At 50.1% G+C, this 23,106-nt stretch overlaps 2 protein-coding genes across 7 annotated transcripts; one reads left to right on the forward strand and one right to left on the reverse strand.

Annotated features, from left to right (window-relative positions):
* Positions 1 to 284: 284 nt before the first annotated feature.
* Positions 285 to 22,386, reverse strand: ARFRP1 (ADP ribosylation factor related protein 1). Of its 6 annotated transcripts, none has more exons than XM_060171640.1 (8): positions 22,377 to 22,386; positions 5,276 to 5,427; positions 3,857 to 3,944; positions 3,630 to 3,712; positions 1,410 to 1,491; positions 1,219 to 1,289; positions 592 to 692; positions 285 to 510 (listed from the first exon to the last, which is right to left on the reverse strand). In XM_060171640.1, the coding sequence occupies exons 2-8, from the start codon at positions 5,366 to 5,368 to the stop codon at positions 423 to 425; spliced, it is 606 nt and encodes a 201-aa protein (XP_060027623.1). In that variant the 5' UTR covers positions 5,369 to 5,427; positions 22,377 to 22,386; the 3' UTR covers positions 285 to 422. The 6 variants fall into 6 exon arrangements, 5 of the variants coding, with proteins under 5 accessions (XP_060027623.1, XP_016044215.1, XP_016044217.1 ...); XM_016188729.2 differs by lacking the exon at positions 22,377 to 22,386 and adding an exon at positions 6,949 to 7,071; XM_016188731.2 differs by lacking the exon at positions 22,377 to 22,386 and adding an exon at positions 6,949 to 7,068 and having other exon boundaries at positions 5,276 to 5,380.
* On the forward strand, positions 7,142 to 23,095 carry ZGPAT (zinc finger CCCH-type and G-patch domain containing). Its single transcript, XM_007524429.3, has 6 exons — positions 7,142 to 7,976; positions 20,552 to 20,685; positions 20,902 to 21,054; positions 21,869 to 21,988; positions 22,066 to 22,471; positions 22,685 to 23,095. The coding sequence occupies exons 1-6, from the start codon at positions 7,426 to 7,428 to the stop codon at positions 22,821 to 22,823; spliced, it is 1,503 nt and encodes a 500-aa protein (XP_007524491.1). The 5' UTR covers positions 7,142 to 7,425; the 3' UTR covers positions 22,824 to 23,095.
* The last annotated feature ends 11 nt before the right edge of the window (positions 23,096 to 23,106 follow it).

Consider the following 23,106-nt stretch of genomic DNA (forward strand, 5'->3'; position numbering starts at 1 on the left):
CCCTTGCCCCAAGCCAAGGCTGCATCAGAACTGGGAACTGGACCTGGCCTTCAGGACAAAGGTCAGGCCTCCTCAAGGGGAGACCAGCCTCAGGCCCTGCCTCAGCCTTAGATGGTATATGGAGTCTGGGGGGGGGGGGGCTGCAGCTCTGGAAAGCCCCACTTCAAAGAGGGCCCCATCGGACTCTGCTCAGGACCTCACCTTTAGCAGGCAGGCCTGCTAAATAGGACACCAGGCCCTGCTGCCCCCACACCCTTCACAGAAGCTCCTGGATAGCTACACACTACCAAACACAGAAAAGTTTTGTCTTAAGAGAAAAATTAAAGCAAATGAAAAACCCAGTAGGGAAAGTGCATCCCACCCACCCCCAGGCTGGGGTGCAGGGCAGGCTGGAAGCTCCTGCAGTTCTGGGTGCAGCTGGCCTACGTGATGTCCCTCTGCCGAGGTGGCCGGTGCACGTTCCGTACGACACACTTCACCATCCACTCGATGCCTTCACGCACCCCCTGGCTGTGGAGACAGCATGCATTGAGGGCAGGGTGTGTGTGTGTGGGGGGCAGGGGTCGCACACCCCAGCCCACACTCACTCACCCCGTGAGGGCTGAGCAGGCCTGGGTGAGGCAGTCCCGCCGACCGATCTTAGAGGTGCAGTCACTGAAGGCAGTCTTGATGTCAGGGATAGAGAGGCACGTCTGTGGGGAGGCAAGCAATGAGGCAGGACCCCTCCATGGGGCAGCACCTGAGCTTGACAGCTACTCAAGGAGTGCAAAGCAGTGGGCTTATCTCCAAAGAGGGACAGGTGGACAGGCCAGAGAGAAAGATGTGCCCTGCCCTCAGAATGCCCAGAGATCACTGCCGTACAAAGTGGTGTCATGAAGGGTCACCAGGCAGACAAAGCAGACTGCCATGTCTGGAACCTCCTGCTGCCCCAGGTCCTGGGTGAGTCATGCCGCTGCCCCAAGTGTGGATGAGCTGGGGTTCCCCACCCAACAAAGGAAGACAGAGCCTGAGGGAAGACCAGGATACAGCTGCCCTCCAGTGGAGAGAAGGCCACCCTATATGTGTGTGTGGACCAACTGCAGGCCTGGGAGCTGCATGAGAACAAGATAGGGTTTGGGGTTTGCTGCTAAAGTGATGGCCTCCCCTGGAACAGGCAGCCCCATCCTGGCAGTGAGGAGGTAGAGTCACATTGGGGATGGGGGGCAGTGTAGGGTTCACCTGCACATCCTGCTTGTTGGCCAGCACCAGGATGGGGACGCCGTCCAGAGCCTCACTTGTGACCATCTTCTCTAGGGAGGGCAGAGGAGGCACCTGAGCACCTCCTGCTGGCATGGGGCCAGGGTGCATGGGACAACCCGACCAGCCAAACCTCTCCCCTCCCCCCCCGGGCCCAGCCAGCCTGAACCCACCAAATGCTCTCTTGGATTCCGACAGTCTCTCCTCATCTGTGGAGTCGATGACATAGATGACACCGTGACACTCTGCATAGTACTGGGGGGGGGGGGCAGAGAGGGCCAACTGAGCACAGGGAACCTGCCCAGGTGCGGCACCAGACTTTGGTGTATGGACGTGGGGAGGGGGTGGAAATGTAACCCCAGGCCCTTTTAGGGGTGACTACTGCCCAGCCCTTTCCCAGGTGCTGTGCCTCAAGATTGCTAGCTTTATGGCAGGAGTGAAAGACAGAGCTTGGGTACCATGGACGGCAAGCATAGTGGGTGTGTCAATACCAAGGGTTGAGGCCAATGCCTCGTTCAGGCAGCTCTGTCTGATGCACATGACGGCAGTGTCCAGGACCAAGCCAGCACCCTAATGGCCCTCTGTAGGGGCTGCAGGATGGGTGGGGCCAGCTCTATGCTGGCCCAAGTCACAGTATCACAGGGCCCCAAACTTAACCTGAGTCCAAGGGGAGGTATGGTGGCTGAGGAACTTAGAACCTTTGGAGCAAGACAGTCATGGTGTGGGGACAGGGGATGGAACTGTAGATTTGAGTGCCTACCCCAAGCAGATGGGAACAGGAAGGGTTTGTCCAGGGGTCCTGCTAGCTCTGCTCCCATCACAAGAACCCAGAATCTTGGCACAGCCATGTGGCTCAAAGGGTCTGACGCTGACCAGCAGGCTGCTGACCAGGCAGGCGAGGCTGTGGTTCGTAGGCTCAAGGTGCCGGGGACACACTCCAGAGGGGGAAACCCCAGAAATCAAAGGCCTGGCAGCTAGGGGAGCCCTACCCACAACATAAGCTTGTGTGCTGGGGGGGGGGGGGGGGGAGGCACAGGAGCTCTAGGCCAGCAGTCTGAGAGTCTGAGTCCCAATGTCAGCAGGTATTGCTGAGGTGTGTGAGCCTATAGGATGGGGACACTGGGCACAGAGCAAGAGAGTCACCGTGCAGCCTTTGGGGCTCCTGAGGGCAGCAGGTCCCCTACCCCCACCCACACCAGCTGTGCTAATGGGTTTTGGCCACAGAGATCAGGCACCAAGACCACAGAGGTCAGAGCTACCGTCAAACCCTGAGGACATGGGTGATGGCCCTGCAGGGGCAGCAGGAAGACAGGTTGCTCACCTGATGGCAGGTGGTGCCACTGTGGCTGGGGATGATGACAGGCAGAGGAGAAAGTGGTGGCACACCTGATTGAGTGCACATGTTACCATGTGCAAGGGACCTAGGTTCAAGCCCCTGGTTCCCATTTGCATGGGGAGAAGCTTCACAAGTAGTTAAGCAGTGCTAGGCTGTCTCTTTTTCCCTTTCTTCCATCTTAATTTCTCTTCTACCCCATGTGGGCAGACATGTGTGGTCCATTGCTGGCATCAGAGACATGTTGATGCAAGCACTGGACACGGGGCACAGGAAGCAGGCAGTGTCTGCCAGCCATTAAAGTGCCCAGCTAGCCTGGTGCTGATCACACAAGGGTGTGGTGCCAGTCCCCTACAGGACAGGGCATTTGAGTACCAGGGTTGACCCCCAGGATGCTCTGCTGTCCATTCTACTGCTGTGACCTATAATAGAATAAAAGCTGCCCTCTGGGCTGGAAATCAAGGCAGGAGGAACACTTTGGGGTGTGTGGAAGGGGGATAGGGAAAGGTGACAAATTCCTGATCTGGAGTCATAACAGAAATCAGTTCTAAACAAACAGGGTGCCAACAAGTGACAAGGAGAAGTCTGTGCCCCCATGCTATTCACACAAAGTTGCCACAGTAGGCCACCAGAAAGCGCTGCCTAAGGAGAGGATCCTCTCACTCCCCACTTATCTGGTACAGGGGGAGATGAAGCGTTGGGGGGGGGAGGGTACACTGCACCAGGGCCACAGAACTGTCCAGTGTCCATAAGGAGAGAAGGTGGTGCTGTGGCTTCCCTGGTGGAGAGCTCACTACAGGGGATGCTTGGTTCCTGGTGAAATCACAGTGACTCTGAGCCTCCTCTCCCGCACAGTTCCATCAGCCTCTGTCCTGTGGTGATGTGCAACGTGAGGAACTCAGTGTGTCCTCATGCTGGAACCTGGGACAGAGTGTGTGTGTGTGTGTGTGTGTGTGTGTGTGTGTGTGTGTGAAGAACAAAGCAGCTGAAGAACAAAGGAGCACAGCAGGAGCAAGTACACGCTGAGCAGAGGAAAGAGCATTGGTGGGGTCCCTCTTACCTTGTCCCACAGAGACTGCAGCTCCTCCTGGCCCCCTAAGTCCCAGAACATGAGCCGTGCCTTCCCCACATCCACAGTGCCGACTGGGGAGAGAAGAATGCGGGGAGGCTGTGACCCCAACAGCAGTGTCCAGCTCCCCTTGATCTCAGGGCTCATCAGAGCTGGAGCAGAAACCTCAGGCATCTGTACCCCGACCCCACGCACCCAGCCACAGTAGACCCCCTTACTGTTAAGACCCACGGTGGTGGTGATTTTGGAGAGACTCATTCCTTTGTAGTTCTTGTTAAAGCGGGTTTTGGACTGCTCCAAGAAGGTCTGAGGAGAGAAGGAGACACATAGCTCATGGGGCGAGAACAAATCTATTTTACAAACCCTATTTACAAACCCCCCCATCCCACCCCCAGAACAGCTTTACTTTATTTATTCTCTTTTGTTGCCCTTGTTGTTTTATTGTTGTATTTATTATTGTTGCTGTGATTGATGTCATCGTTGTTGTATAGGACAGAGAGAAATGGAGAGAGGAGGGGAAGACAGAGGGGGAGAGAAAGAGAGACACCTGCAGACCTGCTTCACTGCTTGTGAAGTGACTCCCCTGCAGGTAGGGAGCCAGGGGCTCAAACTGGATTCTTTCCACCGGTCCTTTCGCTTTGCGCCACATGCGCTTAACCCCGCTGCACTACCTACCACCAGACTCCCAACAGCTTCGAGTTCCCACCTCCCCACCTGCAGAGGCAGTGAAGCAGGCAGTGAAGCAGGCAGTGAAGCAGGTCTGCAGGTGTCTGTCTTTCTCTCCCCATCTCTGTCTTCCCCTCCTCTCTCCATTTCCCTCTGTCCTATCCAACAACAACAACATCAATCACAACAACAATAATAGTGGTCCGGGAGGTGGCGCATTGGATTCTCAAGCATGAGGTCCTGAGTTCAATCCCCAGCAGCACATGTACCAGAGGATATCTGGTTCTTTTTCTCTCCTCCTATCTTTCTCTTGAATAAATAAAATATTTTAAAAAACAATAATAACTACAACAATAAAACAACAAGGGCAACAAAAGGGAAAATAAATAAATATAATAAAAATGTTAAAAAAAAACACTATGGGGTATAGTTCCACACTGCACCCACCACCAATGTTCACTGTACACCCTCACAGATAACCTCCAGAGGTCTCTCAAAGTCTCAGAAACCATCTGGCTTATTTATTTATTTAGGCAAGTTTTTGCTTATCAATAATCTGTATTGCACAAACAAGCGAACTCATGCTAATGTTTAAGTTAGTAACTGTGTGTGATCCGAGAATGGTCTTGTAAATATCCAAATGGCGCTTGCCAGTAAAAAAGGTTAGAAATTAAGATGTAGGGGGTCAGGTGGTAGCTCAGTGGGTTAAGTGCACATGCAGGGGAGTCACTTCACAAGCGGTGAAGCAGATCTGCAGGTGTCTCTCTTTCTCTCTCCCTCCTCTCTCCATTTCTCTCTGTCCTATCCAACAATGATGACAACATCAAAAACAATAACTACAACAATTAAAAAAAAGGGCAACAAAAGGAAAAATAAATAATTAAAAAAAAAAAAGAAATTAAGACTTAAACCGGTGCCAGGTTTAGGACTTAAGAACTGAGCAAGTGGAGAGGAACTGGGGAAGCACTTACTGTCTTCCCAGCATTGTCCAGGCCCAAGATGAGGATGCAATACTCGTCCTTCTGAAACATGTATTTGTACAGGCCAGACAGCAGTGTGTACATCCTGCTCTGGAGCTGAGAGATTGGTCATAGGGTGCCCCTGTTAGGCAAGCAAGGTTTATCTTTTAAAGAGAAAAGCAAGGATTCACTTCTTAAAGAAAAATACAGTTGGCAGCCATCTTCCGCTGCTCTCAGCATAAGCAAGGCTTTCTTCTGCCATCATCAGAGTGGCCTTGGTTGGGGGCCTTAGAATCCGCTCCTTTGCCAATGGCCATGTCCAGCAGAGAAGCAATTACAGAAGACAGACCTCCCACCTTCTGCACCCCATAATGATCCTGGGTCCATACTCCCAGAGAAATAAAGAGTAGGAAACCTTCCAATGGAGGGGATGGGATACGAAACTCTGGTGGTGGGAACTGTATGGAACTGTACCCTCTTATCCACCCTTTATTAAAGGGGAAAAAAAATAATAATCTCTTTCTGCCCAAGAGTCTACTGAGAACCTAAACAAGTTAGACTCTGTATATGCAAAAGAAAAAGTAATGGGGCATGGGTAGATAGCATAATGGTTATGCAAACAGACTCCCATGCCTGAGGCTCCAAAGTCCCAGGTTCAATCCCCCCTGCTCCACCATAAACCAGAGCCGAGCAGTGCTCTGGTAAAGAAAGAAAGGAAGGAAGAAAGAAAAGAAAAGAAGAGAAAAGCAAAAGTAATCGAGAGAAAGAAAGAAAAGAAAAGAAAAGAGAAAAAGTAATCGGCTGAGCTCTGGGACAATGAGTTAAACGCACTTAGTCCTAAGCGCTAGGCCCTGCGCAATAATCCGGGTTCAAGCCCCCTCTGCATCCCCTACTTGCAAGGGGTCCGCTTCAGGAGCGATGAAGCAGGTCTGCAGATTTCTATCCTTCTCTCTCCCTATATGCCCCTCCTCTATCAATTTCTGTCTTATCCGCCAAGAGCACCGGATTCATAGTGCCAGCGGTAAACCTGGAGGCAAAAAAAGAAAAAAAGAAAAAGAAAAGAAAAGAAAAAAGAGTAGCCTGCTAAGTTAAAGTTTGCTGCTCTGAGTGACTATGGGAAGGCCAGCGCCACTGAGCTCAGGGTTCAGTCTCCTCTGGACGCGAGTCTGGCTGGGTCTGCCCAGAATAAATAAACAAAGCTTCCAACATTACAGCCTCGGGGTGTCCTGGGTCTGCCCGTGTGACGCCACAGCCTTCACCCCAGTTTCCAGCCAGGATCAAAGGCTGGGGCTCCTCCTGCTTCCTTCCTTTCCTCGCCTTTTGCTGCCTTCCCCAATTGACCCTCATCTCAAAGTCATTAGGCTCAGGGCGTAAGCTCAACCTCCCCGGGTCCAAGTCGGGTGTCGCGACTGCTCCTGCCTCCTGCATCGGGAAGGCAAGCTCCTTCCCGGCCTCATTCCCACCAGCTGGCTCTGCACCACCCAGAGAGGTCCCCCAGACACCCCACGTGTAGAAACGGGTGCGGAAGGCCCTGAGGCCTGCAACACCCCCCAACATACAAAACCGGGCCTTCGGCACAGGAGGCCAAAGCAGCTGTAACCCAACCGCGGGATCACCCTGCCGCGGGTTCCTGAGCACCTAGCAACCCAGCACAGGTCCCGGCGAGCCCCCGGCAGCAACCGTACCTGCGCCTCCCGACCTCGGAGGCCCCCGGCTTCAGTGTGCCTGACCCCGCTGACCCCGCGCTGACCCCGCGCAGCGCCTGACGGGACGCTGGGCAGCAGTCCCGACAGCTGTGCAGAGGCTTCCCGGCGGCGCCTGCGCCAGAGGGTACTTCCGGCGGCCCTGGAGCAGGGCGGAAGTGCCTGTCGGCTTCCAGGGCGGAAAGAGACGCCGGGTCGCTCTAGTTTGTGAGGCTGGCGGCTCCGCACGCCGGTGGCTTCAGGGTTCAGGGAGCCGCGGTCGGGTTGTCAATGCGAACCCTGGGGCTCTGCTGAGTCGGGTTTCCAGGGGCCCGGCCAGAACTGGCGGACGGGGGCGGGACCGGGGGCGGGGCGGCGGCCTAGCCCGGTGGCTCCTGTCCCCGGTGCCCGGTGTCGGGGGGCGCTGCCAGGCCGGGGCGGGCTCACCTGGCGCCGTACGGAAGCTCGGCCGCGCCCAGGATGGACGAGGAGAGCCTGCAGGCCGCCCTCCTCACCTATGGCGCGCAGCTGCGGCAGGTGGAGCTGGCCCTGGGCACCGGCCTGGACCCCGCCGAGCTGGCCGACCTGCGCCAGCTGCAGGGGGACCTGAAGGAGTTGATCGAGCTCACGGAGGCCAGCCTGGTGTCAGTCCAGAAGAGCAAGCTGCTGGCCGCGCTCGACGGGGCCAGAGACCTGGAGTCCCCGAAGGCCCCTGCGGATGCCGCCCCCGGGGACGGCGCAGAGCCGGCTCCTGAGCCAGAGGCCGGACCGCAGCCCCGTGACCCCGCGCCGGCAGAGGAAGAGGGGGAGGACGAGGAGGACGCGGACGAGCTGAGCGGGCAGAAAGTGAACGCGCCCTACTACAGCTCCTGGGGCACCCTGGAGTACCACAACGCCATGATCGTGGGCACCGAGGAGGCGGAGGATGGCTCGGCGGGAGTCCGGGTGCTCTACCTGTACCCCACCCACAAGTCCCTGAAGCCCTGCCCGTTCTTCCTGGAGGGCAAGTGTCGCTTCAAGGAGAACTGCAGGTAAAGCCCTGGGCCCGGCCTGGAAGAACCGGGGTTTACGGGCGGGTGTGGGATGGGTGCAGAGGGCTGACGGACAGCACTGCGGGCCACGCGGGTTCGTCACTACGTTGTTGTACTTCTGCTTCTTTCTTCTTCGTTTTTTACTTATTTTTTAGGAAGGTAGGAGGAGAGTGAGAAAGAGCCAGACATCACTCTGGTACAGGTGCAGCCGGGGATTGAACTCAGGACCCGTGCTTGAAGAGTTCAATGCTTTAGCCACTGCACCACCTTCAGGACCACTCACTTTCTACGCTGTTCTTCACGTAGATCCAGAAGTACAGGCTCACCCACCGGCAGTTTGATTTTCCAGTGCCTTTATTGTGGAGGTTTTCAGACATACAAGAAACCATGGACAGTGACATGGAGTTCTTTTTTTTTTTAATATTTATTTATTTATTTCCTTTTTGTTGCCCTTGTTTTTTTTATTGTTGTTGTAGCTATTGTTGTTGATGTCGTTGTTGGATAAGACAGAGAGAAATGGAGAGAGGAGGGGAAGACAGAGGAGGAGAGAAAGAGAGGCACCTGCAGACCTGCTTCACCACCTGTGAAGTGACTCCCCTGCAGGTGGGGAGCCGGGGGCTCGAACTGGGATCCTTACCCGGTTCTTGTGCTTCGTGTGCTTCGTGCCACGTGCGCTTAACGCGCTGCCCTACCGCCAGACTCCCTACTTTCTTGTTCTTTACAGAACTAATCTATGGAATCTATATAAGTATTGTGTGTATGTGTTTGTGCTTTCATGAAATGTTCGCTTTCTGGCTTTCAATTTTTTTTTAAAGAAAAACATTTAAGATCCTTTATTATTGGATAGAAACAGATAAGTTGAGGGTTGGGGGAGATAGAATGGGAAAGAGACAGACACCTACAGCACTGCTTCTCCACAATGAAGCTTCCCCCTCTAGGTGGGGGCGGGAGGGTTGAACTTGGGTCCTTGAGCATGGCAATGCCTGCGTGCTACCAGAAATGCCACCACTGGCCCCATCTCTCTATTTTTAAGTTTTTCTACTAAAATGTAGATGGAATCTTTTATAGTTGTTGGGAGAATGGAGGGTATTAATATGTGCAAAGGATTTAGAGTAGTACTTGATGTATTGTAAGCACATAATAACTTATTTTTATCTTGTTAAAATCATATGTGGGAAGTAAATACATAATATAGTGAGTTGCTATAACATCCTAGTAATCACCGCTCAAACTGCAGTATTCGGGTCAGAAGGTGGCATAGTAGTTGATACCTTGGACTCTCAAGTGTGAAGTCCTTAGTTCAACCACCTGCATTCCATATGTCAGTGATGCTCTGGTTCTTTTTCTGCCCACACCCCTCACCCTAATAGCTCACTTAGATGATTGATTTGCTGTGAGAGCAGCCCAGCTTTGAGCCCAGCCCCCAGTACATTGAATTAAGTTATAGTACTGTGGTCTCTTTCATTATCCATCTATTTATCTATCTAGACAGATATATTAGATCTTAAAAAAAAAAACTGGGAGTAGGATGGTAGCGCAGTGGGTTAAGCGCACATGGCGCAAAGTGCAAGGACCAGCGTAAGGACACCCAGTTCGAGCCACCGACTCCCCACCTGCAGGGGAGTCCCTTCACAGATGGTGAAGCAGGTCTGCAGGTGTCTGTCTTTCTCTCCCCTTCTCTCCTTTTCTCTCCTCTCTCCATTTCTCTCAGTCCTGTCCAACAACGACATCAACAACAACAACAATAACTACAACAATAAAACAAGGACAATAAAAGGGAATAGATAAATAAATAATAAATAAATAAATAAAAACTACTTGGGGGCTGGTTGGTAGCACACCTGGGTGAGCTCACATGCTACAATGTACAAGGACCCAGGTTCAAGCCCCCAGATTCCACCTGCAGGGGGAGAACTCAGAGAGTGGTGAGGCAGTGCTGCAGGTGTCTCTCTGTCTCTCTCCCTTTCTACCACCCCCTTCCCTCTCAGTTTCTGGCTGTCTCTATCCAATAAATAAATAAAGATTGCTAAAGAAAAACACAAACTCTTAACAGCCAAGGAGGTGGCACAGTGGGTTAAATATTGGACCCTCAAGCATGAGGTTTGCAGCTCAACCCCCATATGTGTGAGAGTGATCCTTAATTCATAAATAACAGGGGGGTGTACACTTTTGCCAACCACCCTAAATGCCCCTCCTTGTACCTTAACCCAAGCACAGCCTTTTCCTTCCTTCCAGATAACCACTGTCCCCACACTTCTGGTAATCACTTCCTTGCATTTTTCCCCCCTTTGACTCAAGCGTATCTGTGGTGAGATGGTGTAGTTGATATGTCTGAATCTGGCTGTGTGCACCTTCCAGGCCTTCCTGTCTCTAGCTCTACTCAGTTGAAGGACAGGGACTCTGAATTGCCTCAAGTGGCAGCAGTACCCAGGGACGTGATCACCCTCAGGTCACCCCTTTTGGGAAGACTCTCTGTGCTGTTTCTTTACCAGGAGTTTTCTGATGGGCTGTGTTTCTTTTGTGAAGTTGGCAGCCCCTGGTGACCACCCCCCCCAGCTCCACTGAACAGCGGGGGTAACAAGGAAGCTTTTCTCATTCTTTCAGTTTGTTGTCTCTCACTAGGTGGAATGTTACAAGGAGTTGCCTTTTCTCATATATGCTTTAGCTACCAGGGCACAGTTCATGTAAGAAAAGCAAATAGAACGATTTTTTCTGCTTCATTGACTTAGTTTCCAAAATTATGAATTGGTTCTTGTTCATCCTTTGGGCAAGGGTCGATAGCATAATGGCTGTGCAAACAGACTTTCATGCCTCAGGCTCCAAAATCCCAGGTTGAATCCCCCACAACACCATAAGCCAGAGTTGAGCAGTGCTCTGGTAAAAAACAAACAAACAAAAAAAAAACTTGTTCATCCTGAAAAGGTGACAGCCTAGTTTTCAAAAAGTATTTAAGCAGCCTGGGAGATAGTGCAGTGAATTTAATTTATTTTAATGAGAGAGATACAGAGAACAGTACAGAGAGACACCAGAACCTGTTATTGTACCCCTCCCAATGGACTTTTTTCTTCCTTTTATTCAAATAGAGTTGGAGAGAGAGAGGGAGAAGAGGAGGAACAACACCACCACATTCCACTGTTTACAAAGCTTCCACTGGTACCGTGCTGCCCTGTGGTGCCCAGACCTCCAGGCATGACAGAGTGTGCCCCCTACTGGGTGAGCTCTTTCCTGTCCCAATTTTCCAGTTTTGGGGGCAATAGTTTGGAGATAATTCTTTTATAAGAATTCACTAGAATTATAATTAATTTTAATTATATAATTATATATAATTATAATTAATATAATTAATATTAATTATAATTATAGAAGTCCAATTCTGGACTTTTTAAAATATTTATTTATTTTCCCTTTTGTTGCCCTTGGTTTTGTTGTTGTTGTTGTTATTGATGTCATTTTTACATAGGACAGAGAAAAATGGAGAGAGGAGGGTAAGACAGAGGGGGAAAGAAGGATAGACACCTGCAGATCTGCTTCACCGCCCTGAGGTGGGGAGCCAGGGGCTTGAACCAGGGTCCTTGCACTTCGTGCCACGTGCGCTTAACCCCTGCACTACCACCCGACTTCCCAATCCTTGACTTCTTTTGTAGTTGTTGGAGACTGCTTAGTGACTCAATTTCTATTTACATTATGATTCTGTTCACTTTTTTTTATTCATTTTTAATGTTTTATTTTAATGAGAGAAAGATACCAAGGGATGGAGGGAGAGAGACCAGAGCACTGCTCAACTCTGGCTTCTAGTGGTGCTAGGGATTGAACCTGGAACCTCAGAACCTCAGGCATGAGAGTCTTGCAGAACCATTTGCTGTCTCCTCAGCCTCTTTCTTTCTTTAGCTTATTATTTTTTTCATGAGGAAATAGGAAGTAAACCCAGACCCTCATATATGTGCATACTACTAAGTAGTCTCTGGCACAACTTTCTTTTTTTTTTTTTTCCTTCAGGGTTATTGCTGGGCTGGGTGCCTGTACCATGACTCCACCGCTCCTGGAGGCCATTTTTCCCCCTTTTGTTGCCCTTGTTGTTGTAGCCTCGTTGTGGTTATTATTATTGCCATTGTTGATGTTGTTCGTTGTTGGATAGGACAGAGAGAAATGGAGAGAGGAGGGGAAGACAGAGAGGGGGAGAGAAAGACAGACACCTGCAGACCTGCTTCACTGCCTGTGAAGCGACTTCCCTGCAGGTGGGGAGCCGGGGGCTCAAACCGGGATCCTTACACTGGTCCTTGCGCTTTGCGCCACATGCGCTTAACCCACTGCGTTGCGCCACCGCCCTACCCCCAACTTTCTATTTTTTAAGAAAGAGAGGAAAGACACCACCACACTACTGCACCATCCACAGAGCTCCCTTGGCGCCTTCTGTGGTGCTCCCATACGGTGCCATGGACTCATGCACAGTAAGGCATGCACTCTACCTGGTGAGTAGAAATGGATCCAATTCTGACTTTTTGTTGTTGTTTTGTTTTGTTTCTCCTTCAGTCAGTTTTGTTAATTTTAGTGTTTTGGGGAATTTTCCAATTTGCCCTTTTGGCATAGACGTGTAACTGTGCTCTTGCAATTTTTTTTCCTGTCAATAGTAATGTTTCAACTTTCCTTCCTGATCTTAGAAATTTGAGCATTTCCTCCTTTGTTATTTTATTTTATTTTAGTTTACTTTATTTTATTTATTGTTTTTTAACCAGCGCACAGCTCAGCTCTGGCTTATAGCAGTGTGGGGAATTGAACCTGGGACTCGAGTGCCTCAGGCATGAAAGTCTCTTTGCATAACCATTATGCTATACCCGCACCCAGCATTTTCTCTTTTATAATTGTGTGTGCGCGGGCGCCCACACATGAAGGAGAAAGAGAGAACCAGAGTACCACTCTGACATTTGTAATGCTAGAGGTCAAACTTGGGACCTTTTGCTAAGGGCCCAAAGCTTAATCCACTGCACTACCTCCCAGGTCACTTAACTGTCTTTCTTTCCTTTAAAACAAACAAAAAAACAGATTTGGAAAGGAGAAAGAGGACCAGAGCAACACTCTGGCATATGCACTCTGGCATATGGCATATTCCCTGGAAAAAACCCAGAGCCTCACACCTGCAAGTCCTGTGCTTTATCCATTGGGCCTCCCCCACCTCAGTCACTCAAAAATATTTTCTAATTCCCTTTCTCACTAAATCATTGACTAAGCATGCACTGCTTTAATTTCCAGAGTCTCTTCTATTACTGACTTCTTATTTTCTTCTGGTTATGCTTGCCAATGGTGCTCTGTATGATCTCAGCTTTTAAAATTTATTGAGACATGTCATGTGATCCAGCATATGGTATCTATCCTGGGGAAATACTTCATGTGCACTTGAGCGGGAAGTGTATTCTGCTGCTGTTAATTGGGGAGCTGTTATGTAACTGTCTGTAGGCCTTGTTGGTATGTTGTGTTGTTCAAGTACTAGCTTTCTTTTCTATTTTATTTGATAGGTCAGAGAGAAATTGGGGAGTGGGGGAGTGGAGACAGACAGACCTGCAGAACTGCTTCACCAGTCATGAAACATCTCCCCCCAGTAGGTGGGGGTCTTTCTTTATGATCTTTTGCCTGAATTTCATGTCCATTATTGTAATCTAGCACTGAGTCTCTGCTTAAGATTGTTAAGTGTCATGGCACAGCAGATGAAGCATTAGACTCTCAAGCAGGGTCCAGAGTTCAGTCCTTGGCAACACATGTTCCAGAGTGATGTCTGGTTCATTTTCTCTCTCACTTCCTAATTAATAATTGAAATATAAATCATATGTATATATATGATTGTATAAGTGTCTTTCTCATCCCTTGATTTTTTTCTTTGGATTCTGGTGTTAGGTATGTATGAGTTTACTTTTTAAATTAATGTGAGAGAGATTCATAGAGAAGGATACAAAGAGAAATACCAGAGCACTGTTCAACTCTAGGTTATGGTGGTGCTGGGGATTGAACCTGGGACCTAAGTGCCTCATGAATGAAATTCTTTAATCTAAGACCTAGACCTAAGACCTCTTTTTTAAAATATATACATATATATTTATTATTATTATTATCTTAAATATTTATTCCCTTGTTTTTATTGTTGTAGTTATTATTGTTGTTGTTATTGATGTCGTTGTTGTTGGATAGGACAGAGAGAAGTGGAGAGAGGAGGGGAAGACAGAGAGAGGGAGAGAAACATAGATACCTGCAGCCCTGATTCACCACCTTTGAAGCGACTCCCCTGCAGGTGGGGAGCCAGAGTTCGAACCGGGTTCCTTGCGCTTTGCACCATGTGCGCTTAACCCACTGCGCTACCACCTGACTCCTTATTATTTATTTTTTTACCAGAGCACTGTTCAGTTCTGGTTTATGGTGGTGTGGGGGATTGAACCTGGGACTTTGGAGCCTCAGGAATGAAAGTCTTTTTGCATAATCATTATGTTATCTACCCCTGCCCTAAATACTTACTTTAAAAAATATTGATTTGATTTGATTTGATTGGGCAGAGGGAAATTGAGAGGGGGAGGAGAGAGAGGGAGATGGAAAGAGGGTTGGGGAGACAGCATAATGGTTTGCAAAAAGACACTTATAGGGAGTTGGGCAGTAGCGCAGTGGGATAAACGCACATGGCACAAAGCGGAAGGACTGGTATAAGGATCCAGGTTGGAGCCCTCGGCTCCCCACCTGCAGGTGAGTCGCTTCACAAGTGGTGAAACAGGTCTGCAGGTGTCTATGTATCTCTCCCCACTCTCTATCTTCCCTTCCTCTCTCCATTTCTCTCTGTCCTATCCAACAACAACGACATCAATAACAACAACAATAAAACAAGGGCAACAAAAGGGAATAAATAAATAAATATTTTTTTAAAAAGACACTTATACCTGAGGCTCTGGGGTCAGATGTGCTATCTAGGTGAGTTATCTTGCCAACTCTAAAGAGTTACTAGGGGGCAGGTGGTGGCGCACCTGGCTAAGAGGACATACTACAGTGCATAAAGACCTAGGTTCAAGCCCCTGGTCCCCACCTACAGGGGAACGCTTCATAAGTGGTAAAGCAGGGCTGTGGGTGTCTTTCTGTCTCTCTCCCTCTCTATCTCCTCCCCTTTCAACTTTTGTCTCTATCCAATAATAAATAAATAGAAGTATAATTTTTTAAGTTATTGATGAGAGACAACAAGAACGAACATTTAATACCTTTAATAAAACATCTAATAATTCTCTTATTTTGTTTTATTTCATGTGTTTATTTTGCCCACCCAGGGTCACCAGCATATGCAATTCCAGTGCTTTCAGGACTTTGGCCATAAGCATGAGAGTCTCTTTGCATAACCACTATGCTGTCTCCCCTGCCTTATTTACTTACTTATTTGAGAGAGGAGAGGAGAGCCAGACCACCACTCTGACACAGGCAATACCAGGAATTGAACACAGGACCCCATGCCCACAAGACCCACACTTAGGACCATGCTAGAAAAATATTCCCCTTTAAATTTCACAAGAAATTAATTTAATTTAAATTTTAGAGAAAGAAACAGAAAAGGAGGGAACAGGGGTGGAGATAGCTCAGGGCTAGAGAGCAGAGTTTTCATGTATGAGAAAAAGGGACCCAGCAGCCCACTCAGGGGCTCCTGGTGGTGCCAGGCATGGTGCTCAAGCCTGTGCCTAGGAAAGAGTATGTGTGCCCTCCAAGGTGGGCACCTCCCAGTCCTGGCTTTATCTTAGTGTGTTTTCTGGACCTAAATGGCAAAGCTTACCTGCTCCTACCCTTAGTGTGTAGCTGCTGACATCTCTGCTCAGATTTTACAATGTATTTAGTGTTTTTCTTTGGCTAAGACAGTTGGAGAGAAGATTTATGAGATATTAAGCCACAACAGAGAACAGAACTAGTTTAGAAATGTCACAGACCCGGGGCAAGCACTGAGAATTTTGACAATTTTGCCCATTTTTTAGTTTTTGTTTTCTATAGGGAGAATTCAGCTTCTGTTTCTGGACCATAGATGGAACACAGAATGTTCTTTTTAGTTCTAAATATTTATTTTCAAGTTCAAATGTTTATGTATTCTGGAATATATTTCTGTGAATGTTATAAAGTATGTGATCAAATTGATTTATTAATAAAATTTTCAGTGGTCCGGGAGGTGGTGCTGTGGATAGGGCATTGGACTCTCAAGCATGAGGTCCTGAGTTTGATCTCCAGCAGCATATATACCAGAGTGACGTCTGGTTCTTTCTCTCCTCTGATCTTTCTCATTAATAAATAAATAAAATATTTAAATAAGTAAATAAAATAAAATTTTTAGTGTCAGTAGCCTTTTCCCCTTATACTTTTAATTCAGCTATGTAGAGAAGCAAAGACAAAAGACGGGCTGGGTAGAGATATCACAGCACTACTTTACCATGCAAGGAGCCTCCCCTGGTGCTGTAGTGGTCATATGTGGCACTGGGGTTCAAACCCAGGTCCTCACACTGTATCGAATGGCCTGCCCCTTAAAACCCTGCAACTTTATTTTGTCTGATAGAACAGAGAAATTGAGAGGGAGGGTAGATAGACGCCTGCTTCACCACTCATGAAGCTTCCCCCCTGCAGGTGGGGACCAGGGGATTGAACCCTAGTCCTTGTGCCTGGTAATACATGCATTTAACCAGTTGTGCCACCACACAACCCCTCTACCCCCTTTTTTATCCTCTCACCGGAGCACTGCTTAACTGTGGCTCTCGATGCTGATTGAACCTGGAACCTGTCAGATGCAAATCCTGTATACTACTGTTGCACTGTCTCCCCAGCCCTAAATTGTTTTTTTTTATTTTTTTATATTTATTTATTTATTTTCCCTTTTGTTGACCTTGTTGTCTTTTTTATTGTTGTTATAGTTATTGTTGTTATTGAAATTATTATTGTTGTTATTGATGTCATCATCGTTGTTAGATAGGACAGAGAGAAATGGAGAGAGGAGGGGAAGACAGAGGGGGAGAGACAGACACCTGCAGACCTGCTCACCGCTTGTGAAGCAACCCCCCCACAGGTGGGGAGCCGGGGGCTTGAACTGGGATCCTTATGCCCATCCTTGTGTTTTGTGCCGCATGCACTTAACCCACTGTGCTACTGCCCAACTCCCCCTAAATTGGTTTTTAATGTATGGAAATAAAATTAAACTCTCTTCTGTAGGAAATCCCTAGTCCATCTTTTCTGACTTGTTTCTAGATTTTCCTGTGTCGTGTGTGTGTGTGTGTGTGTGTATCACACACATGCATGCTCCTGAGGCTCCTCCTAGGGGCTCTTTCACATTCTGCTGAGAGGTTTGTTCTTAGTTTTTGTTTTTTTAAAGATTTTATTTATTTATTAATGAGAAAGATAGGAGGAGAGAGAAAGAACCAGACATCACTCTGCCACATGTGCTGCCAGGGATTGAACTCGGGACCTCATGCTTGAGAGTCCAAAGCTTTATCACTGCGCCACCTCCCGGACCACGTTCTCTTAGTTTTAAACTCGTTTTGTGGATACCATGGCTAGAAATTCTGAAAGTATTCATATTCATTTAATATCCTTGTGGCTAAATACTTATATATCTATATTAGCCAGATACTGCTCAGCTCTGGCTTGTGGTGCTGGGGTTAAACCTATGACTTCAGAGCATAGGCATAAATGTCTTTTTGCATAATCATTATGCTATCTCCGTAATTATTATAGTTTAGAATCTCTCTCTCTCTTTTTTTTTTTTTTTTTCCATCTCTGAGCTTTTATAGGTTGAAATGCTGGGGACCAAGCTCAGGACTTTGCGCTTTGAAGGCCAGTGTTCCTGCCTTTGTGCCGCCTCCCTGGCCACACCCCTAGAACAGTATTTTAGAGGTACCTGCAGGGACTTAGGAGTTAGCTCTCCCTGCTGATCATGACGCCCTGGGTCTGAGCCCTGGCTCCTGTTAGTAATGACAGTGGACAGCATTGGGGGAGCTACATGGATGATGGGGTGGCTCTGTGCTGTGTCTCCTCTCTCCATCTACCTCCTCCTCACCTCACTCTCTAAAAAATAGAGGACTGAACATCAAGCTGTGGAGATGGCTCAGCCGCATTGCACATGTGTGAGGCGCCAAATCATTCCTGGCGCCACACAGAAAACTGGGCCAGAGAAACAGCTCATCTGATAGAGTGTGGAACTTGGCTGTCTAAGTCCTCCAGAACATCATCATTCACCATGCCACATATGCCAGAGTGGTACTCTGGTCTCTCGTGAAGTCCTCCCTCTCTCAATTTTTTATAAAATAAATCTTTAAAGAGAAGAAGCATTTGCTGGGTTAAGGAATATACCAAACCCATTCCTTCCTTCTTCCTTCCTTCCTTCCTTCCTTCCTTCCTTCCTTCCTTCCTTCCTTTCTCTCTCTCTCTCTCTCTCTCTTTTTCATTCTTTCTTCCTGCCTCCAGGGTTATTGCAGGGTCTCGGTGCCTGCACCATGGATCCACTACTACTGGAGGCCATTTCTTTCCCATTTGGTTGCCCTTGTTGTTGTCATTATTGTTAATGTTGCCATTGATGATGATGTTGGATAGGACAGAGAGAAATGGAGAGAGATGGGGAGACAGAGAAGGGGAGAGAAAGACACCTGAAGACCTGCTTCACCGCCCGTGAAGCAACTCCCCTGCAGGTGGGGGGCCGGGGGCTCAAACTGGGATCCTTATGCCAGTCCTTGTGCTTCGCGCCATGTGCACTTAACCCGCTGCACTACCGCCCAACCCCCGAAACCTTTTTTTTAATTGTCGACAGGGTTATTGCTAGGGCTCAGTGCCAGCAGCACAAATCTACTGTTCCCGGTGGCCATTTTCCCCTCCCCCCTTTTTGACAGAACAGAGAGATCGAGAGGTGGGGAGATAATGAGGGGGAAGAAAATTGACTTCCTACAGCAACCTACTTCACCATTCAGGAAATGACCCCCCCCCCCCTTGCGGTGGGGAGCAGAGGCTTGAAACCTGTCCTTGCTGGTGGTACGTGCATGTGCTTAGCCTGGTACACCACCACCTACCCACCTCCCTTTTTTTTTTAATGCAGTACTGGGGAATGTGCCCAGGGCCTTATTACATACATTTTTACCACTGGCTACTTTCTGGCTTGATTTTGAGTTCAGTTTTTTTAGGGGAGAGAAAAAGGGAGAAAAACACTAAAGCAGTACTCCACTAGCCATGGAGTTCCACCCCTTTTGCCTTTGTTGTTTTCCTGTAGTGCTGGGGATCAAACCCATGACCTCTCGCATGCAAGGCATGGGCTCTACAGCTGAACCAGCCACTTTCCCAACCGTCCAAAACTTGTGCTTTGAACATTGCCAAGGATTCTCCTAGAAAGGTCTCATACATAGGTGGTGGACACAGAGCCCTTACCTCTCGACTTGGGCCTCCTTTTGAACGTGTTTGCTCTTCCGTTGAGTGTCCAGGGCAATCTGTGTGGGGCCCCTTGGTCCTCGGCTGCGCCCCGCCTGCCTGAGGATGGTAAGTTTGGGGAGGAATTGGCTGGTGCGCTGCGGGTGGTGTCTGAGGCCATCTGTGCTCAGCTACAGTAGGTGACTGAGAAACCCTGCTGCTCCTGCCCCCCCCCCCCCCCACACACACACACTAATTCCGGCCTAGAAAGACAGCTCTGGCCTGCACTGGCTCTGCGCTGGAGTCAGCACCAGGTCTCGGTTGTTTGTAGGGTTAAATCAGTTTCCTCTTTGACATGTAGGTGCAGTAGAAGATATGTGGCTAGTTTCTTATGTCTTTATTTGGCAAAGCTAGAAGGTGGTGCAGCCTTGGTGTGCTCCTTCATCTTTTCCTCTTCTGTCTCCTTTGCTCAATCTTCTCCCCCCCCCCAACCCCGCCCTTTCACTGTTGGTTTTCATTTCACTGACTGGCTGGAGTGTAAAGTCAAGTTGCTACTCTTATAACTGCTTCTCTTTGTTGGTTTGGAGACAACTCATCATTGTGAGCACATACACATCAGCCTCCAACACCTGCTTTAGTGAACTGCTGCTTTTTGGTGGAATGGCTGTGGGTTATCAGTCACAGAGCTCTCTTCCAGCCCCACTTAGTCTGGTCCAGAAAGCAGGGGAGCAGGGAGGGGTATCTGAGAGGAGCCACACTCCTGTGAAAGGGACGTTGTGTGTGCTTATGTATTTGCTGGTGTGTATTTGAACACGTGTGGGTGTGGAATGTCTGTGGTGGGTTTCCTTGCATGTATGTACATACACACATTTTTTTTTGACATTTTAAAAGTTTATTTATAATTTGGGTAGAGACAGAGAAATCAAGAGGGGAGTGGGGAGATAGGGAGAAAGACAGATACTTGCAGCACTGCTTCACCACTTGTGAAGCTTCCCCCCTGCAGGTGGGAACTGGGGACTTGAACATTGTAGGTCCTTGTGCATTGTGGCATATGTACACACTGAACTAGGTACACCACCACCTGTCTCCTTGAGAGTGTGTCTTTATTACTCACACTCCAGGAGGCAGGTGGGCTGGCTTCTGGGGTGTGTTAACACCTGTGACCTGAGTCTGAGTTCAGCCCCACTTGGCCCTCTCTGTAGGTTCTCCCATGGCCAGGTGGTCTCTGTGGACGAGCTGCGCCCCTTCCAGGACCCAGACCTGAGCTCCCTGGAGGCTGGCTCTGCGTGCCTGGCCAAGCACCAGGATGGCCTCTGGTACCCAGCTCGGATCACTGGTAAGGCTGCCTGTGGCTCCCTGTGGGACCCTGCCTCCAAGCTGTCTAGTGCTCCCCAAGGCAACCCCTAGCTTGCTGTGCTTGGCCATTGGCTCCCCATTCTGAGGCCCAGGAGGACCAAGACTGCTTTGACCTTGGCCCCACCTCACTGCCCACTGTTGTGTGCCTCCTTCCCCCTTCTGGTGCTGATAATCTGCGGCCTCTTTCCTGCTTCAGACGTGGACAACGGCTACTACACGGTCAAGTTTGACTCACTACTGCTGAAAGAGGCTGTAGTGGAAGGGGACAGCATCCTGCCCCCACTACGCACAGAGCCCACAGTGTCCTCTGACTCCGACAGTGACACCAGTGACTCAAGCTATGCTAGAGGTAGGGCAACAGTGCAGTCCTGGAAGCCAGCAAGGTTGGGACCAGGGATGGCACAGGCTTCAGGGACCCTGAAAGGCTCCTGGCTACTGGGGCTCTGACCCATTAGCCAGCTGGTGGGGAGCATGTGAGTGCAGTGGGGCAGGTTGTGCTTGGGATGGGGTTCACTGCAGAGGGACAGTTGTGCGTGGGGGGACACCTGGATGCTCTGGGAGGAAGAGAGATGAGAAGGTGATGGAAGTGCCTGTGGCAGGTCCAGAGACCCAGCTGTACTCAGGGCGTGCATGTGTGATCCCAGTACCATGTGATGCAGGCCTGGGAGCAGGGCTTCTGGGTGAAGCAGTGGCTCCAGTATTGGTCCTGGGTGGCTGGCAGATGGAGGGGGACGACTTCTGGCAGGTGGAAGAGGGTCTGTGCCCAGATATCAGGGGGTGGTGAGAGAATTTTGGGATGAGGAGCCAGTCAGTAGAGCCAGTCCTCCCAGAGGGTTGGTCCAGTCATGCTCCCTCCTCTGAATTGGTGGTTTTGGAAGCCCTGTGTCTCTGCTAAGAGAAGGAAGGAGTCCAGAAAAGGACATTGTGCCTGCTCTCCCTGGGAATGGTAGAGCTCACCACCGAGAAGAGTGAGGCAAAGGCCCTGGTTATGTGTGTGTGTGGGGGGGGGAGGGCCAGAGCAGACTGCCATGTTTTGCTGTGTGCCCCAAACCTGGGCAGCCCAAGGGTGAGGCACTGTGGCCCTGGCTCAAGACTCAGCTTCTGGGCCAGCCTTGGCCAGTCTGTCTGCTGAAGCTAAGCCATACCCTTTTGCCCCCCTGCAGTGGTGGAACCTGGCACCGACCCCAGTGGGCCCTGCAGCTCTGCCTTTGCCGGATGGGAGGTTCACACCCGGGGCATTGGCTCCAGACTCCTGGCCAAGATGGGCTACGAGCTCGGCAAGGGTGAGTGTGCTGTGCCAGGGCAGGGGGCTGCCTCCCACAGCAGAGGCCAGAAGCCACAGCATCCCGTGTGCCCCCAGGTCTGGGCCGACACCTCGAAGGCCGAGTAGAACCCATCCACACGGTGGTGCTGCCTCGGGGGAAGTCTCTGGACCAGTGTGCAGAGATTCTGCAGAAGAGGACCAAGCGCTGCAAGGTGGGCAACACCAGGCCTCCAAAGTGCAGGCAGCGCGTGGGCCGGCCTGGGGCCCGCCCGCCCCCTCGAGACGTGTTCGACTTCCTGAACGAGAAGCTGCAAGGCCAGGCTTCGGGGACCCTGGAGACAAGGGTAGCTCCAGTAAAAAGGAGCAACAAGGAAATGTACCACGCTGGCAAGAGCACCAAACGGGACCTGAGCCTCCGGCTCTTCCACACGCAGGAAAAAATTGATCAGACCCAGCGGGACATTCGGGGCATCCAGGAGGCTCTCGCCCGCAACGCTGGCCGGTAGGTGGAGGGCCCCACCAGGACAGGGGGTAGGCCCCAGGGTGGCCAACACCTTCAGATGTCTTGTAGGAGAGGGGGTTGTGCTGGGGACACCTGGAAGCTTGCCCTGTGGAGGTGGTAGGAGGACCCTAAGGAACAAGCAATTGAGCACAGGTGGCTGTGGTCACAGCTCCCAGGATCCCACAGTGAACACCACCCTTACCCCACCCCCAGGCACAGCGTGACAGCTGCCCAGCTGAAGGAGAAGCTGGCAGGGGCCCAGCAGCAGCTGGGGCAACTCCAGGCCCAGGAGGCAGGGCTGCAGCAGGAGCAGAGGAAGGCGGACACTCACAAGAAGATGACTGAGTTCTAGAGCCCCTGCATGCACCAGGGAAGTAGCCTGGGGGCCTTGCTCCACTCAGGAGGACAAGCCTTCACGGACACTATCACTGGGATGTGCAGGAAGTGGAGCCACCTTCTCCCACTTAGACCTCCAGGGGGCCTTCCTGCCAGGCTGGGGCATGTGGACACTGCTGGGTGGATATGAGGCTTCAGGGCTGCTTCTTGGGGGCAAGTGAGCCACCAAACCCTCCTGCCAGTGTTTCAGAGTCTTTCTTGAGGACATTAAAGTGATTTTGCTGCAACGTCTCTCTGTG

The sequence above is a fragment of the Erinaceus europaeus genome, chromosome 14 (genome assembly GCF_950295315.1).
Source record: "Erinaceus europaeus chromosome 14, mEriEur2.1, whole genome shotgun sequence".
In the NCBI taxonomy this organism is placed as follows: domain Eukaryota; kingdom Metazoa; phylum Chordata; class Mammalia; order Eulipotyphla; family Erinaceidae; genus Erinaceus; species Erinaceus europaeus.